The 15,839-nt window shown below is 37.2% G+C and overlaps 1 protein-coding gene across 2 annotated transcripts in view; it reads right to left on the bottom strand.

Moving 5' to 3' along the window:
- The window catches only part of LOC149555152 (steroid 5-alpha-reductase DET2-like), a 62,330-nt gene that overhangs the window by 21,923 nt on the left and 24,568 nt on the right, over window positions 1-15,839 (bottom strand). Inside the window, exons 1-4 of one of the 2 annotated variants that reach the window (XM_089829187.1) lie at window positions 14,832-14,987; window positions 9,731-9,756; window positions 9,542-9,610; window positions 9,366-9,431 (exon numbers count right to left, since the gene is read on the bottom strand). Coding sequence is in view for 1 of the 2 variants with exons in the window: in XM_089829189.1 (XP_089685315.1) it covers window positions 9,366-9,431; window positions 9,542-9,610; window positions 14,832-14,864 (168 nt within the window). In the remaining variant the exon portion in view is untranslated. Of the gene's footprint in view, window positions 1-9,365; window positions 9,432-9,541; window positions 9,611-9,730; window positions 9,757-14,831; window positions 14,988-15,839 lie in introns of those variants that run through there. The other variant, XM_089829189.1, reaches the window with a different exon arrangement.

The raw sequence follows: 15,839 nt of genomic DNA, 5'->3' as shown, positions 1-15,839 counted from the left end.
ATCTTTGGAATGATCCAAATGAGTATAGATCTACAAGTCTAGGTAATACTACTAAACATTAACAGTTTATTCTGACTGTGTACTATATACTATTATACACAAAACCAACTGTCTTGAGTGCAAGAAAATGCAATAAAACATTAAAGTGGCGTGAGAAGATGTTTACAAGCAACAAAGCCACTTTCATTTCTCTAACTTAGGGAAGGGAAACGATATGGATCCCATGAGTTCTGGTCAAAAATTTAAAAAATCATACATGTTTAAATAATAATTCAAAATGCTTATGATCTTGTTCTTGTTAGAACCTATTTCTTTGGACTCCTACAGATTAAGCCAATTTCAGCATTATCAGTCTCCATACCCTGAACATCCTCTTTCAAACAAGCTGTCAGACTCATGGATGGAAAATATGCAAGTTCACTAGTTGTTTTCATGTCTGGTGAGTTACACTCCAAAGTTTGAAGGGGCAAGTCCTATCAAATAACTTATAATTCTAATTCTAATTCTCAGCTTCTTGTCAAAGCACTGAGAGTTTTTCGCTGGTTATAAGTTTTACATGTTTCACCCAAACTTGGCTTTTATAGGAAAACTAGGGCAGGGATTACAGGAAAACTGAAGGGATCTCAAAACTATTTTTAAAAAAAATTCTTCATTCTTGTGTTTGGCAGGTGCAAATTTAGCAGACCCATGCCCTATAAATTCATACTTCATTTCTTGTACATTAAATTATGTGTTTCTTAAGTTGGCATTTTAGGGAGTAGTACGGCCCAGTTGAATCTTAAAAAATGAGTAAACATCTGCCATTGGGGAACCAAACAGCATGAACTGCAGATGTTAGACACTTAATGCAAGGACAACAAATGATATAACGATAAATCCGTGAATTAAGGAAGAGAGATTCTGTCAAGGCTAAGGAAGAAAAATAATTTTGGGCATAATGATGGGATTAAGTATGAACTCTTACCTAAGCATGGACGTAAGAAAGTACTAGAATAAGGTACAAAGAGATGCCACTGCTAAAAGATCAGAAAGTTGTTAAGCCGAGAGGCTTTCTACAGTGGCAGCAAATCTTCAATGTAAACGTTTTCCATTTTGAAAAAAATTTGAAGTTCATTTACATGTCAGAAAAATAAAATAGAAATAGATAAATCATAATTAAAATCATGAAAATTACAGAGAGGAAATGGAAGTAAAAATAAGGCAGATCAAAAGTCTCAAATCATTTCCTTGAGAAGGATATCTCTCAGCTTATTTTATATATATATATATATATATATAAGCTAGTTACTTTATCATGATAAAATTAGAATGCAGGACATCGATGTAAGAGGAATAAAACTTATTATAAGATACAAATCAATGATCTTCACTATCAAAAGCAGTGAGAAAGAGTCAATGAGAAAATAATGATGGGATTTAAGATGACTCTGACCTATGCATGGAGGTAAGAAAGCTATAGAATAAGGTACAAAGAGATGTTGCTGCATAAAGATCACAGAGTTGTTACTTTATCATGATAAAATTAGAATGTAAGACATCAATGTAATGAAGAATCAAAATCAATAAAAGATACAATTCAATGATCTTCACTGTCAAAAGCAGTGAGAAAGAGTTGTTCAATATTGGATGGTGCAATTGCAGAAAGAAATCAGTTATCAAACATCTTATCGGTCTCACAAACTCAAAGGAGCTAAAAATTTCTCAAAGTAAGGTAATTGACACCAACATTGGTTCACTTAAAGCCTTAAAGGTTTGAAAAAGTTTTCTATACTTAACATGGAGGGGGTGTCCTGTGTCTGCTTCATTCATGAATAGAATTTTAGGCTTCATTTCTTTGTTATATTTGAACATGAATTTCTATTACCCTTAGACATGCAGAGTGAATTTCTATCCTGTGTAATTTTCAAGTGAGCTATGTTGCCATACGGGTTCTTTAAGTGGTTTAGAGTTAATGTATCTGTTGATTTTAAGCTCTTTGGTTTCATGGTACATAGAATTCATCCTTAAGTACTATTTGTCAAAAAAGAAGTTTGGGATTTCTCTTTGATAAATGAAAATTTCACCTCTAACTTGGTGTATTTTGAAGCACTTTACACATCTTTTTGCATCAAATGACCCTGAAATATTTTTAGCAGCTCTGCAAGTGGCTCTTATAAAGATTAACCCAGCAAAGCTTTACCTTAGTGGAAGATTAACAAGTGTGGTGTTATATTGACATCTTTTGCATTGTCAAAGGGATAGGGTAGTAAAGAACAAGGCCTGGGATTATTCTCATGTGTTTTAGAAAATGAGTGTGATTCCTCAGCAAGCCAGTTAGGGTCTACCCTGCATTTTGAGTTTAATAAGGATGTTACTTTGGACACTGCAAAAAATACAAGTGGTCAAAATATGGTTGGTTTACAAGTTGTGCATGTTCCTGGATTGCTTCTGCAACCAAAAGATAGCATGAATCTTTTAAAGGATTTAGTATATAAATACCAGATACCTAGTGAGTTGAGATTTATCATATGGACTTGCGTCCAATATGCATGCATTTTTTCTTCAATCACCAGTCACAGGCGGTATACTTGTATCAAACTTCTACCATTTATGGAACTTGTCCAGTTCACTGATACCCATGAAGAAATAGGGGCATTTTTTCAAACGATCCAGAGTTCATGATTGAATCAATCAAGGTCCTATAGTCTGAGGGCCTAATTCCTAACAATTTTAGGGCATTAGCTACGTAGGCATTTAGTTGCCAGTTTGCAACAATATCTGCATCCCAAGAGAGGAGTTGAGTGTTGAATATTCCAAGCATAGCTAGCAATGCATTCAATCACATGTTTTTATTGAGCTTTCTCCAAAAGGTTATGATGTCATTGACTACGAAAAAAGCATGTTGAATTAATTAGTGGAAGGTGTTTTATACTTTCTCTTGGCCAATGTTACGTCATCATCAGCTTCTCCAAGTCCTAAACAAGAAACAAGGATAACTCACCAAGTCATTCGCTCACTAAATGATTTATCAACTATAGTAAAACATGAGATCTTGGAGTAAGAGAGGTGATTGGTCTCTCTACATTCAAAAAATGTACAAAAATTCATAACTGGTGCATATAAAACAAATCCAAGGACAAGATCAAAACAAAATTCAATTTTAATCCACTGAGTGTTGACCACCTTAAGACTACTTGACAATGTTTTATTGACAAAGTATTCATTTTAAGCTCAATTTGAGTGATTTCAAATCTATATGAAAGTATATTTAGAGGTCTATCATTGAAAGTAAATTTGAGACATTTGGTAGACATTTGCTGCGGTTTTGTGAGTCTTCTGGTTTGGTGATCCTGAATGGCCTCTCTTGCTTCCCTAGTTCTGAGATCTTCACTTGTTGGCCTCATGGTGGTGGTGCTAGTGTCGTGGATTATGTTCTTGCCTATCCCTCCTTCATCCCGTGTTTTCGCAGTTTCACCATCTTGCGCCTTCCTCTTGCAGATCACTCTCTCCTCAGCATTCATTGTAGCCTATCTCCTTTTTCTGCGCCCTCACTCATGTCACCTCATCATTCTTCTATTACCGCTCACTTGCCCATTCGCTTCCATTTCATTGATGGTGACTGTGAGCTCTTCTCCGCTCATCTTTCCAAACTCCTCAGCCCTTCGGGGTTCTCTGACTCGTTCGAGGCCACCCCCATGTTTGACTTACTCGCATCGGCTATTCTTAAGTCTGCCACCTTTTCCATCCCTCACCGCCCTCCCTTACTCCTTCACAGCAAGCGTCGTAATACTTGCCCCATGAACCAGTGGTTTGATTCAGACTGCAAATCCTTTCATCGTGCTATGCGCTCTACGCTCTGCTTTTGAGGCTCACTCCACTGACTTGGCCAGTATTTGCTCATCTTATCTCCGCTTGCTTCGGAGTAAGAAGCATAACTTCACTGCCTCAAAGTGTAAGTCACTTTGTTCCACACTGGTTAGCAATCCTCAGCTCTTTTGGTGTACTCTTTTCCCCCGTCATCCCCCTCTGCCTTCCACCCTTGACTTTCACTCCCTTGTGTTGCATACCATGGCTCTTTATGATATTCCTGGGCAGCTTTCCATTCACCCCCCCTCACCTCCTTTCGTTCGCCTTTTCACCCCTTCCCACATTTATGAGGCTATCAGATCCATGAAATGTAGTAGAATTGCTAATGAGGAAGGTTTTCAGGCTGAGCTTTTCAAGTTCGATGCCTCAATTCTGGGTCCCTATCTCTCTATTCTTTTTAATAGAGTGATTCACACTGGGTTTCCGGCTTCCTGGTCTAGGCACTTGATTCATCCCATTCACAAGACCGGGCCTATCTCTGATCCGGGGAACTACAAAACCATCATGATTGGGCACACTTTTGCCAAACTGTATGTTACTGCTCTTAATACTATGCTATCAGCGGAGCTTGACAGGATTGGTTGTAGGGCTAGAGGATAGGCGGGCTTTCGGACGGATTATCAGACTATGGACCACATCTTCACGCTACAGGCTATTATTGAGGAGGCCAGACACAAATCGGAAAAGGTATACTGTTGCTTTGTTGATTTTCGCAAAGCTTTTGATTCTGTTCCTAGGGTGGCTCTGTTTGAGAGACTTAGGGAGATCGGTATTTCCGAGATGATACGTATTGCTATTATGAGATTATATGAGACTGTGGTCGACAAATTTCGAACTCCTGTTGGCTTCTCAGATCCAATCCATTGTACTGTTGGGGTTAAGCAGGGTTGTCCTCTCTCTCCTACTTTATTTGGGTTATATATTGATGAGCTGGAGGACTTCCTCTTGGAGTCTTCGCTCTCGGGTGAAGGTTGTTATCTTCATCAGGCTCTGATCTCAATCCTTCTCTTTGCGGATGATATTGTTCTCCTTGCTTCCTCTCCTGACAGGTTACAGAGACTTCTTGATGGATTGGCTTTATTTTGTGATCAGAGACAGCTGGTGGTTAACTTGGGTAAGACTCGGATCATGGTCTTTAATTGTTTAAAGACCTCTCATCTTCACTTCACATTTCGGGCCCAAGAGATTGAGATTACTTCATCCTATTTGTATCTAGGTGTTATGTTTTCCGGACCGCGTTTTAGCATGAGACCTGCTATTCAGCCTAGAGTGAATAAGGGCATGGGTTCTCTTGCTTTGCTTGAGAAACAGTGCTTCAGACATCATTTTCAGGATACCTCGTCTAAGCTATCTCTCCTAGATTCTCTTGTTCGACCGACTGTTCTTTATGGTTCTGTGGTTTGGGGTCCTTCTCTCCTTAGCTCTGATTGGGCCTTGATTGAGCAAGTCCAAACTTTGTTCTTGCGGCGCATTATCAGATGTCATAGATCTACTCCTCATGGTATCATTCTTGCTGAGTTCGGGGCTCTTTTTGACTTAGTTTGGTTTCTTCATCGCCTTCGTGGGTTTGCTGATATGGTTGGAGACCGTGATCGTTACTCCTATTTAGCTTATTGCTCTTCAGTTTCCATGGCGGCTGCTGAGTCTGGTGCTCGTGCGCAGTGTTTGTATGCACAAGTCTCTTCTTTGCTACGTTCGATTGGGATTAATATTGATCGTCTCCCCCCTTTTCAGTTTTCCTTAGATGCCCCTGCTCATCTTCTCCCTTCTCGGCAGGAGTTGAATGAGCATGTTCGTCTTGATATTTATAGATGTTACATTACTGCTACCTGGGTTAACCCTCCTGGTGGATTACGCCCACGGATGTTGTTTTATGCGACACACTTTTTGAAGATCTCAGATGGGATTATTACTCAACCTAGCTATCTTTCACGGCGTTGGTCTCATGCCCTGCGGATCTCGTTAGGTTCTTTCAGAGTTGGTTCCCACCCTCTTCGGGCTCAGTTGGATCATCATATTGACAGGGAGGAGCAGACTTGTTTGTTTTGTTCTTTAGGGGAGGTGGAGGATGAGGCTCATTTTCTTTTTCGATGCCCTATTTATTATGAGATCGGAGGGAGGTTCTTTTGTTTGTTCAAAGAGTGCTTCTCTCTCTATGATTTCTTCAGCTATTATGATCAGAGATGCCTTGCACTGTATCTGCGTGAGGCCACTATCCTCCGGGATAACATGATTCAGACTCTACTTCCACACTGGCACTCATCTACTCAGCTCATTACTGCCTTTTTTACACCTTTGCGTGGTGTGAAAAGGTCCTCTAGCTCTATTCGGCCTAGTGATCTTTCTAGATGCGTCCGATCCCGTTCTGCTTATAGGCACTAGCGACACTCTTCTGGGACAAGTCGGAGACAGTATAGTACCTCTACGCATCGACACGTGTATCATTCTATGACTGATTTCTTCTCACCCAAGAAAGACTCCTAGTGCTTTCTGTTGCTTGTATTTGTTTGTTGTTGTTGCTTTTCTTCGGACACCTTTGTATGCTCCTACTGGTTTCAGCCCTGCTTTGTTGTTATCTTTCAATCCCATAGACCTCTCTTTGGTCTTTTGTTGGACATTAATATCATTATCTTATCTTATCTTATCTCCGTTAGAAATAGATTTTGAAAACATGCTTGAATAATATATTAATATGCCAAATATGCTAAGGAACAACATGCATGCCAGTTTTGTTTTCAAATTCTGACCTAGACCAACATTCACGAAATTGAGTATATATATTTTTGTCTATGGATGGATTGATGTGATTCCAATTGAAGATGAAAGAAGACTAAACAATGATCTGTATAAAATGTGAGTTTTAGCAGTGCAAATTTAAGATAGGCAGTTAGTACTTTAGGCACAACTTTCGCATATGATATCCTAAATGAGTGAGTCAATTTTTGTTGTTAAATTTCAACAATAATCCTTGGTTTCAAAAGATAAGTTACTGTTGTCACAGAGGTTTGCACCCTTGTCCAAAGTTTTTACCTAAGGACAACCTTGTGAAACATGGAAACAACCTCCAAGCTATGGAGCTTGAACTGTGAGGTTGAGTCTCCGGAGAAGGCCGGCTTCCTTTACTATCAGGGTGCACCTAACTACTCTTGGAGAGGAAAAGGGAGAAGGAATGCATAAAAGAAAATCTACCTACTCTAGCCTAAGGGGGTGATGCACCAAAATAGAGTGTTCAAACCAATCTCTGCCCATACATGCACTATTGGACCATCATGACACCAAAGATATACACATCCAGACTTGCTTTAATCTAACAATCACATGCATATCAGAAAACCTAAATGAATGACACAAGGAAAGAGAGGATTCACTCATATACAATTCATAGGCCAAAAGAGATATAGTCATGCAAGATTGCAGATCTCTACAATACACCAATGAGAGGCAAATAGTTCTTGCACTTTACATCAATTGCTGAAGGAGATAAGGCAGAATGTCATGCAGTTCAGAGGCAAAGGGAATTTACACATAAAATTGCAGAGCAATATCAGAGAAGTCAGAGAAGGGTCGACCTTTTCAAAATCTACAAAATTTGCCTTTATAGCTCAGGGATAACTGAGATATTTTCCCATTGAAATTACTCTACAACCACTGCCATTAAGTCCTACAGAGAAGATCTAGAGAAATTATGATCTAAGCACAGATCCAGATGCAATGAAATCTGATCTTTTTGAAACAAGATCCTGAGAAGAGAGAAATGGTGCCATTAAACAGTTCTAACCAGGGTAGATAGATAAACTGGGGAAGGGGAGTGTTTTCCCGCATTTGCTAAGCTCAGCATTTATCCAAGAGTGGTTGGCATTGATCACAGGGATCAGATCACGCAACAAAACTCGATTCCCTCCATTTCTGGCCCGTGAATCAGCAAAAAATCAACAGTCAACCAAACGTTGTAAGAAAAATAGGCCACGTGGGCCAATCACTTCATTTCATTTTGCCACCATGCAAAGTCTCCCCGTGGTTGACCATATTTCCATAACTAATTACACCACCTCCTCAGAACCCTGACTGTGGCGGTCTTCCAACTGCCAGCCTCTAACTATTGATGCCTCCGTCAGGCCCACTGGGACATGTGTTGTTTAGGCGCTTCCCCGTTATGTTTACTCTTCATGCACTTCCATATTGTGGGCAAGCGTTGTCGTCGATCTCATTGCATCGGACGGTGGATCAAAAATCTCATACGACTGTATACTTTCAGCAAGATGGACCAATGAGATACCTTCTTCGTACCCTGACTCACTTGACACTTGCCACGGAAGACGAGCAGTCATCACCTTCTAAAGAAGGCGGGCCCAGGACATCGCATCAGCCACGTGTCGCAAGGGCGCATACCTGCATTACTTAATTACCTTGCAACTCCTTATTGCGAGCATGCACCAGCCATTGATCCTGGGAGATTTGACGGTGCTTGTAACATGCACTTTCTGAACCTGCGTAACTACCCTCTGTGATGTCACATGGACGCGTGTCGCCAGGGCGCTTGCCCGCATTGTCAGAAAGTCTAACTAAGCTCAGAATGTGGGAAAGCGGGCACCAATAGAATCACCAACTCAGCCAGCCACCTTGTATCCTATGGCCCACAAGAAGAACATGGACCCACAATCCACACATCGCAAAGGGGCTTCCCCGCATTACTAAAGGTCGTGCATTTGGAGAATGCAGGAAAGCGCCCACCATAGATCGCCAGAGATCTAATAGCGCGGAAAGTCGCAGGCTAATGGAAATAAACTTAGGAAATGCCATAGGTTTCAAATGTTTTATTTTCCGTATTTCCAGGGGGATTTAAATAGTATAAAAGATGGGAAGGTGACCATTGGGCAGGGCAAGCATTCAAAGTTCAAATTTTGGCGGGAAGCCAAATAGGCAACAGTTACCTTGGAAGCTTTTGATCCATACATTATCATGGATTTGATGGGAACAAAAATGTAAAAATTCTATTGGATCCAGCATTATTTAAATTCTTGACTTTGAGTACGTAGTCAACCCAATAAAAATATCTCCTACACAATATGGTGGACACAAGTTTGGCTATTTTAAAGCATGGAATCATTCAATGTCCATTGAGTAAACATGCATAGGATAAGTTGTGATAATAGTTAACTACCATCTTTGCCTCCCCAAAAGTGGTGTGGAACAAACTCTGTTATTCATTGATACTGTAGCATGCAAATGTATCACCATTCCTAAATAGTTTGTTCTCTAGCTTGACTGAAAATGATAACTAATGGTCTTTCTAAACCTGATTGGCAGGAAAAGTAACAAGCATTTAACACACATTGTTCTAATCATAAAAAAATAAGAAGACCCTGATACTATCATGTAAAGTAAAACCTAAGCAGAAATGGAGAACTTCTCTTGTATAGACTTTCTAAGACTTTCTTGATTCTCTCATGTTCTTCTCCTCTGAAAACCATGTTGAGATAATAATTTTAAGGGAAAATCAAGACATGGAAGAATCGTACCCAATTTACAGCACCAAGAAAACCCTGCAGTTGCTTTGGAGTTGCTTCAGCAATATATACAGGCACCTGAATTTACCATGTTGTAAGGAGAGAATCAGATTCATTACAATCTAAAGTAATTGTCCATTGATAAAACTTTGATAAATATAGGCAAATAGACAAGTTGATAAGCTTACTATGAATGATATCACTCCCACACCAAAGCCTATCAATGATCTACCCACATACAACAACACAGCATACTCCTGCATCCAAAATCATTCCAAATTCAACCTTCACAAACATATGTTGTCAATATATTTACAATTATTCATTTTGAAAATGGCCAATTAATTTCTATACAGATTTTAATAGAAATAACTTACATTTGCAAATGCAATGATGAGCCATCCTGCAATATTTGGGATGGCTGCTACTATTAGTGCGTGTATAAAACAACCAGACCCAAGCGTTGTAAAAAAATTTCAGTTTACAATATGAAATCACTTAAGGAATTGACAAGCATTGGTAAATAACGTATGACAACGATATGTGTATGACAACAATATGTATGACAAATAGGACATAAGATGTCAAACATACTCACCCCTTTCCATCCAATGAAATTACCAACTTGCCCACTTACTATGGCACCAACCATCGCACCAATATTGGATGGAAAACTGAATAAAGAGTATCGCAGTTGTACGAGAACAAGATATACACGTGAATTTATATTTATCCTAATGATACTCTATACCAAATAGAGTGCGAACCTAATAGCATAGTTACACCACCTTGGGGGATGGGGGGCGGTGGAACTGATGGACAAGTTTCTAGGATGCGGGACAGAGGGGCCTTGATTTGGGGATGGTTGGGGGATGACGAGGGAACGGTGGCGAGGGACCGAGAGAGGGTTGTGTATAATATACATATGGTACTTAAAATAATAGTTATGAAAAGATGTATTGCAATATAAGATATAAAGATGTAAAAGAGTAGATACTTGAACATTGCATTGAATTGGAACATCAAACATCCAACATAAATAGTCAAATCAACAAATAGTCAACATCGAGATGTCCCCATCCTCAGGGGAGGTGGCCGAATTTGGTAGTGTCGCTGGGGATGGGGCAACGGATTGCCTAGTGCGTCCAAATCTCTAGGATGTCCAAATCTCTAGGATGTGGGCCAAAAAGAGAGGGGATTAGTGCAGATGCTCCAATAAATTTGTATGTGACCACCCTATTGTGCTCTGTGCAATCCTCGTGAAACCTCATTAATTGATATGCTAAGGAGTCCTTTGCTTCAAATATATAGTCTTCAACAATTAGAGGATAATATATGGATCTTTAGTATTTTAATTAAAATTAGGGCTCCATCTGTATGTATCTTCTTGGTTGAAAGTTTTTGGTTTCACTAGATATTATTAACATGATAGCTATGTGAGAAACTCTATATAATCTTGACTTAAGAGATGGCTGTCAAGGTACTATATGCAATTTGGTACTATAGTTTCTTGTGATTTATTTGTAATGATGTGGATTCGCTATTATGGTGGATGGTCCTATTTAGTGCTATAGATGCTGGACGATTTCATACATCCTAATGTTGTAGAAAAGTCCTTCATATTTGTTGGTTAAGTAGTGGAAGATTGTATCTTCACATCATTCAAAATCTTAAGTTCGGTTGTTGGAATAGGAACAGAAAATTTGGAATACATTATCTATTTTTAGTTTGGTTCGTCAATTGGAATAGGGAATAAGAATACATATTCTCATTTTGCCTCTAAAAGGAGCTTATACCCATTCAAAAAAATAGCTATTATTGGAATAGCCATTCCTATTCTTCATTCCTATGCCTGCAAGCAAACAGGCCCTAAGGGAATCAAGAGATTTTTGGTTGAGGTTTTGTTTTGTTTATGTTGTAGCTTCAGTCGCATTGATTGAACCATGAGATACATTAGTATTATTACTAGTTAATCATTTTGATTAGTAATCATAAGATAATCAATATATAAACACATACACACATATATAAATCTCGCATAATTAGTAACTTTCTAAAATGTAATAATCAGAAATAATAAATCAATGAATAGACATGTCCCTTTACAGAACATATCTCTTCTCGTCTTAGCCACGATATAAATGTGAGAGATTACTGTCTTTGAAAAATATATATTGTACAGATAGTTCTAATACATTTGCAACAATCCTTATTAATGAATATAGTATCAGAACAACTACGAACTCCTAAAATAAGAGATTTCAGGAAAGATGATTGTCATGCTCAATAGATGACCATAGTATGAAAAGAAATATTCCATAACACTTGATGGCTATGAAACTATTCCAAATGGTTGTCGTAGTCTGCAAACGTAATTGAAATATACATATACAGATTCAATATTTTCTGAAACGAAGTTGTAAGGAAATGACAACCAACGTTTGGACTCTGGAGGGAATAGAAGGGAACTGGCTCCAACACATCACAAGGATTTAAAACCAGAATCAGGAGAGGATAACATATAATTTTGAGATAAAGAGACTTAACCACAACATTCTCTCTGTGATCATAGTGGTTTTAAGGGTTATTGACTGCCATGGACTATGGAGGATATATGACAAGGAATATACACCTATATGTGAGTTATTCTTAAATTCCTTAGAACCAAAGTCATAATATAAATGATATGCAATTATTTTTTACTTGGAAAAAAGGTGGGATTTCCAAAAAAGAAAATAAAGGCAGTTCCACTAAAAAAGAAGTTGTTACCAGGCAGTGATTCAAAGGCAATAACACAGCCATTGGCGAATAGCAAAAAAAAGATATATCAATGTATGTAGGCCATACCTCAGATAACCAAATCATGCTAGAATCAAACATGTTGGAGCTCAGACTCATGTATGTTTCTAATCGATGGGGAGGAACTTAGGAGGGGTACTTAAAATCTAAATTAAATATATTTTCTACAACAACCAAGAGAAGGAGAGAAACTTTTACACATTGAGTAATAATAAAGATCAGAGTATATGAACAAAAAGGTTCTAATCAGACATAAGATTGGTTAATATATAAACATTCTGTTAAGGAGATGCAAACATACATGGCCATCGTGGCCCTCAAAAATTACTAGGTCACTGTGGATAGAAATATTCATAAAATCAGTGCTAACGGAATCATTGGCTAGTGTTATGCTCTTAACTTGGCAAAAGAATTTACTATTTGAGAAATGGAATTAAGAGAAATCTAGTGGTAAAATATGACATCTGACATTAATTACCAAAATGGGCTTCTTTTGTAACAAGAAATAAACTATGTCATTAATTCACTACAGTTACCCAAACAATATGTCAACAGATTTATGTAAGTTGTCAGCCTAGAGAGCTGTGTTATTACCAACTGGATATATGATTTAGGAAAGAGGACAGATTGTTATATTATGCATATTTTTTTGGGCACTTAACATATCCCCTAAAAATGAGTTTCATTTCCATTTGTTTTTAGAATGTTGGAGAAATGACTTCGAATATGATTCTTCTCTTACCCAAATCTGTAGTTTAGGTATCATTATGTAGAGTAATTTGAAAAGATATCTATAACATATCTCCTAGCATGCATGAATTACACTTCAAGGTAATCATGTATCTAGGGGCATTAATAACTAATCTTGGATAGATGATTTTAAAGGTAAACGGAGCAAGTTCCAGTTCTAGGCACATGAAAAGGACACGATGACAACCAAATATGATACAAAATATTTGGACCATATAATTGGCAGCACTTTTAATGCTAGTACTCTTAATAGTAGCATTGAATATACCCTAGAATTATGAAAAAGATATCCCTAAATTAGCGTTCCACCAAATATCATCCTATTGTTGTGGTTGTAAAAGTGTCTTCCACATTATGAGTGAGGACAACTTCCTCCCAATAGGCCTCTAAAATCCCCTTTTGATTTGAGGATTTAGAGCAATGTATGTTTTCAAAATAGTCACAAATCACGACAAAAAATTTATGTGTATGCTGCAAATAACTGCCATAACCGTAATACAGAGCATCTCCTTTGTGAGCAATTAATTTGAATAGAAAAATTAATAACTCTAGAACTAAGAGCCTACAAATTCAATGCCAAAAAGAGAAGACAAAGGCACATAAATAATACATCCCATCAATAGAGAATTTGTATGAGGTGTGACCTATCACCTGTATAATGAACTAAAGAACTGATCATAGACACTCTAAAAGTGCATACATCTTCTATGAATTACTTTAATAATATCCTCATGGTAGAGTGGGAATCTTGTACCACTACTGTGTAGAAAAAAATTGCAGACTCCAATATGTAATATTATTTGACAGTGATAGTGATTAGTTCACTATACACATATTGCAATGAGAACTAAATGAATTTAGAAACATTTGTGTTGGTGCCATCTGAGGAGTGCCTCTCTCTCTCTCTCTCTTCCATGAAGAGTCTTCCTATAAAGTTATCAATTCTAGTAGGAGCAAAACAATTGACATCAATGAGTATCAATTTAACATTTGGGCACCTAGAATGAATAAAACTGAAGTACATATTAGTAAGCATCAATACTAATCATTAACATGTTTATGGGCCTACGAGTCAACAGTTTTACTTGATTTCTTAGTATATTTTTCAAGGATTTTATTCATTACTTGGATTTTGCAAGAATTCATTTTCCATTTGGAGATCTTTCAACTATATTGTCATATTATTAATGAAATACATCCCCCATTCTGATTCAAAATACTATTTGTTTGTTAGTCCCTTCAGAAGTTGACTGTTTGTCTAACATCATTTCCTTGAAAATGGAGCATCAACCATAGATGTTAATAAAAGAACCTATAGTTTATGCTCCTGATGAGGCTCTACTATTTGATCTGCAACATTTGCGTAATATTTCATTCAAAGCCTCAATATGAATATTCTTCAATGCAGTTAACAAGCCAACTCAGAAATATAAACAAAAATCCAGCCAAAAATCCAGAACAAATGGAAAATCAAATCCAAAGTGATAGAGTGTGAGAAAATAAAGCATCACATGCTAAAGGGGGCACAAGATTAAAGTTGGAGTAAAACTTGTTGTAAAAAACCTCTTTGTGTAACTATGAAAAAAAAATTATCGCCAAATGTTGAACAAATCCCTAGCCTTCCATCTTCACTCACAAATTTTGTTCCCAAAATGTGTTGGTTATGTTTTGGATTTCCTCTTCTCGCTATTGTTTCCAGCCAATGGTTTTTAAGTTGGAAGGGTTGTTTATTTGATCATATCATAATGCTTCCCTGTCTATTTTGAAAAAACTTGCATTTAAATTAAAAATTATCCAAAAAATACAGTTTATTTATACTAGATCTATCTTATTTGAAGTAAAGGTAAACTGAAGCTATTCCTAAAGTGGTTATAGACAATTATCAACATATTAAATGGAAATTATGCATCTATACATGTTAAAGATTACCTGCGTAAAATTATCAACCAGTGCCTCCTCCATACCAGCAAGAAAGCTACCCCATCATAACAATTGATTTTCTCAATGTAAAGGCCTTCACAGTGTGTCTTCTGTTCGAAATCCCACCATCAACAATGACACAAATCCCTTGTATACTGTTGTTGCCTGCAACAATTTAGAAAATGTAAATAATGATAAAGGCTTTACAAAGTACTCAAGGAAAACATGTGTGAATGTCATGCTTCATTATTAAAAAAATTAGGCATAACTTTAAGATTAAGAATAGCTGTGTCATTAGAACCAGTTATGTTCATTCTCTTATTTTCCAGAATTTTTTTTATCTGTCTTAAGCTTTTTATCCAAAAAAATCTACCTACTCTTCCAATGAAATATTCAGTGTGTTTCTTATGATTCAAAAGGTTGAAAAGAAGACCATGAAAAAAAATGGCTGAATTTTAGTTCTTGATAAGGTCCATAGCTTTTAAAGTGACAATAAATACATGCTATTATTAATAGAACTGTGCTAGCATTTGAAAGTTATGAAAACACCTTCACACAAACACAAAATATGATAAACAAAGACATAATTACTTACCCTGAAAATGATTAGTGGCAACATTGCCTTGTTACTCCAGATCACTGACACACAATAACCTATTATGAGTTCAGAGATGAACTCATCACAAGATTTGACCAAAAACATCTCAATTGTTACTTTAGGGAGCTCGCACTAATAAGGCAACCCGACATCACTTAAGGACACAACTTGTAAAGAGCCCAACTAGCTCACATGGACAAACTAAGAGAGTATGTATCTTGGATGCTTAAAAATTGCAGCTTTCCTAATTCTTGTAATACCAAACTTAGATATATGGATGCAATGTAAGAAAAAACCTTATACCATGAAAGAGTTAATTAGCAAGATAGGATGAATTCATTGATTGTAATTATATGCAATACATTACAATCTGACAATCGTTATAAGATTCTAACCATATGCTAGGATTCAACTACTAA

The sequence above is a fragment of the Cupressus sempervirens genome, chromosome 5, assembly GCF_028749045.1.
Source record: "Cupressus sempervirens isolate cs-2001-9-10 chromosome 5, ASM2874904v1, whole genome shotgun sequence".
In the NCBI taxonomy this organism is placed as follows: domain Eukaryota; kingdom Viridiplantae; phylum Streptophyta; class Pinopsida; order Cupressales; family Cupressaceae; genus Cupressus; species Cupressus sempervirens.
Note: the sequence above shows the minus strand (reverse complement) of the source record. Positions and strands in the feature narration are given on the sequence as shown.